Raw genomic sequence first — 3,512 nt, forward strand, 5'->3', positions numbered from 1 at the left:
ATGAAGCTTGATTCGTTAATGAAAGACTTGAAGGATAGAGCTTTGTTTGGAAAGCTTCAAGCAGGTAATTGTGTGGTTTTAGTTCGTTATCATAATTTTTAAAATGTTAATATTCATTACCATTGTCAAAATTATGTTAGTATACCATATATCGTTAACATATATTCTATTGGTATTCAATAACTTATATAATCTACTACTACTTGTCATGTGCAGTTGTTTACACAGTTGAATTTCAGAAACGTGGATTTCCCCATGCACATATATGCCTGTTTTTGCATTCCGATCACAAAATTTATAATCTGGAGAATATAGAAAAATTTATCTCAGCCAAATTCCAGATAAGAATGAAGACATGGAGTTTTATTCGCTTGTAAGCGACCACATGATGCATGATCCTTGTGGTGTTGCTAACCCTAAATACTCTTGCATGGTCGATAACTCATATTCTAAAAAATTCCCCAAAAAATTCAGAATGAGACGTCAATATCGAAGAAGATATTTGGGTAGTGTTGTTGTGAAGTCTGTGGTCAATTTAGACAACAGACATGTTGTTCCATATAACAAGAAATTGTTAAAAAAATATCAGGCCCATATCAATGTTGAATGGTGTAATCGAGAGGGTTCTATAAAGTATTTGTTTAAGTACATTAATAAAGGCCCGGATCGTGCTACTATATCACTTGTACAAGAAAAGACTGACAATCAAAATGAAGTGGCAGACGAAGCTAAGGCGTTTTATAATTGCAGATATCTATCTGCATGTGAGGCTGCATGAAGAATTTTTTCTTTTGACGTCCGTTATAGAGTTCCTTCTGTTACCCGGCTTCCGTTTCATTTACTTGGACAACAAACAGTTGTGTTCGTAGATGATGATGATGTGGAAGATGTTTTAAACAAGCCGACTATTGGTTCTTCAAGATTCACTGCTTGGACGGAGTGTAATGAGAAATATGGTCTTACTCAAACGCTAAGTTACATTGAGTTTCCAAAAAAATTTGTTTGGAAACAAGATGAACGACATTGGGACCTACATAAACGAGGTTTTTCTATTGGTCGTTTTCATCATGTTCCTCCAGCTTTCAATGAAGCATACTATCTAAGAATTTTGTTAAACAAGGTTAGAGACCCTATGTGCTTTGAAGATATTCATACTGTTGATGGTAAAGTGTGTGCTACTTATAGAGATGCTTGTTATAAAAGAGACCTTTTAGACGATGACAACGAGTATATAGAAGCTATTGAAGAAGCAAGTCATACTGCAAGTGGTTATTATTTACGAAGTTTATTTGCTACAATGTTAATCACATATAGTTTATCTAGACCAGATGATGTATGGGAAAAGACTTGGCCGTATTTAATTGATGGCATTCTTTATAAACAACAAATGAGCAAAAAAATCCAGGTATCAAATAATTAGAATTTCTTATCTTTTTAAACACTTTAAGACATTACCAAATATGTTTAGTTAAAAACTCAGTTTTATTTCGTTGTGATTCGTTATAGATTTGGTGCTTTCATAGGCACAACTAAAGAACCTCGCGTTACTTGAAATTCAAAACTTCCTACTCCGAAATAATTATACTCTGCGTTATTTACCTACAATGCCTTTCCCTGATGAGGATTCTATCGTTGCATCAACAAATCATTTTATGAACGAGGAGCTAGTTTATGATACACAAGTCATGACTGATGAGTTTCAACGACTTCTTATTTCATTAACGGCTGAGCAACGAGATGTGTATAATGAAATGATGAAAGCAAATGATCCAATGAAGGGGGTATTTTCTTTGTGTACGGTTATGGAGGGACTGGGAAAACTTTTTATTTGGAAGACATTATCGGTTTCCATAAGATCTAAAGCTAAAATAGTTTTAAACGCTACCTCCAGCGGTATATCTTTGTTACTTGAGGGAGGTAGAACCGCTCAATCTAGATTTTTAATTCCTATAAATCTAACTGAGGATTCTACGTGTTCAATAACAAGGAATCCAGATATTTGCAACATAATGAGCAAAACGGATCTGATTATTTGGGACGAGGTTCCTATGATACATAAACATGCTTTTGAAGCCTTGGATAGGACTTTAAAAGATGTTTTAAAAAGTGGTAACCGTAACACTTATGAACATCAATTTATTGGGAAAGTTATTGTTTTTGGAGGTGATTTTAGACAAATTCTACCAGTAGTACAAAATGGATCACGTAGTGACATTGTTAATGCGTCACTTAGTTCATCCCACATTTGGTCCAAATGCAAGGTTCTTAGGTTAACAAAAAACATGAGGTTAATGGTCGGATGTCAGGCATCAGATTTGGAAGAGACCAGTAGATTTTGCCGAATGGTTGTTGGAGCTTGGTGAAGGAAAACTTGGCGGTGAAAATGACGGTAACGCCATTATAGATATACCAGATGATATTTTGATTAGTGATTCATCCGATTATTATTGGAAAATTTTAATGATATTTCATCTTTTCAAGAAAGGGTCATACTTGCACCTTTAAATGAGGTTGTCCAAGACATTAATGACAGATTTTTTTCTTTGTTTCCTGAAGAAGAATAGTATAGAAAAGTCTGATGGTGTTGGTCCTGGTTTCGATCCAGTATTACACTAACCGAATTTTTTAAATGGTTTAATTATGCCTGGTATGCCTAATTATATATTGGTTCTAAAAGTTGGTGTGCCAATAATATTACTAAGGAATATAGATAAGAAGAACGGTTTATGCAACGAAACCAGATTACAAGTAATTAACTTGGGGAGGCGTTTTATCGAAGTAAAGGTTATTTCAGGTACTAACATTGGGTTTCACACTTATATAACTCGTAGTGGTCTAACTCTTTTAGATAAGAATCTGTCATTCAAATTAAAACGAAGACAGTTTCCTGTTGCGGTTTGTTTTGCAATGACCATTAATAAAAGTCAAGGCCAATCACTAGCAAGAGTTGGCATATACCTGCGAGAACCGGTTTTTACATATGGTCAACTATATGTGGCTTTATCACGAGTGAAGAGTAGAGACAGTGTTAAAATGCTTATATTAAACAAGGAAGATAAGTTAAAAATAAAACTACAAATGTGGTTTATAAGGAACTATTTACGAATTTGTAATTGTAAAATGGATGTTATTTTAGTTGAATGTTATGTTTTTACATTATTTATATTTCACTTGATGCTAGAAAAGTGTGTATGTTACATTATTTATATTTTTCCATCTGTGGTGCCCACGGGTCAATAACCTAGTATAATAAGATTTGAATGTTATGTTCTTATCAATATTTTGGGTTATAATGATCCTAAACTCAAGTCGATATTCTTTTTATATGTGTGTATATTCCATAACCTCCACTTTTGATGTTTGCAAATTGTTGGAGTTCAATAGTATCAAATTTCTGGGCAGTTAGTATGTTTATACTCCATACAACCTTTACTGTCGAAAAGCCATCTTTTAACCATCACACTTGTAACAAGCAAAACTAATAGATTTAAAAATCAATACACCAAATAAAA

At 33.6% G+C, this 3,512-nt stretch overlaps 1 protein-coding gene across 1 annotated transcript; it reads left to right on the forward strand.

Annotated features, from left to right (window-relative positions):
* Window positions 1-2,363, forward strand: LOC143529693 (uncharacterized). The gene is made up of 3 exons (XM_077025428.1): window positions 1-64; window positions 870-1,405; window positions 1,524-2,363. Exons 1-3 carry the CDS (start codon window positions 1-3, stop codon window positions 2,361-2,363), a joined length of 1,440 nt encoding a protein of 479 aa, XP_076881543.1.
* The last annotated feature ends 1,149 nt before the right edge of the window (window positions 2,364-3,512 follow it).

Source organism: Bidens hawaiensis, unplaced genomic scaffold (genome assembly GCF_021521415.1).
Source record: "Bidens hawaiensis isolate Kalapana, Puna unplaced genomic scaffold, B.hawaiensis_p1.1 tig00008655_1, whole genome shotgun sequence".
NCBI classification, from domain to species: domain Eukaryota; kingdom Viridiplantae; phylum Streptophyta; class Magnoliopsida; order Asterales; family Asteraceae; genus Bidens; species Bidens hawaiensis.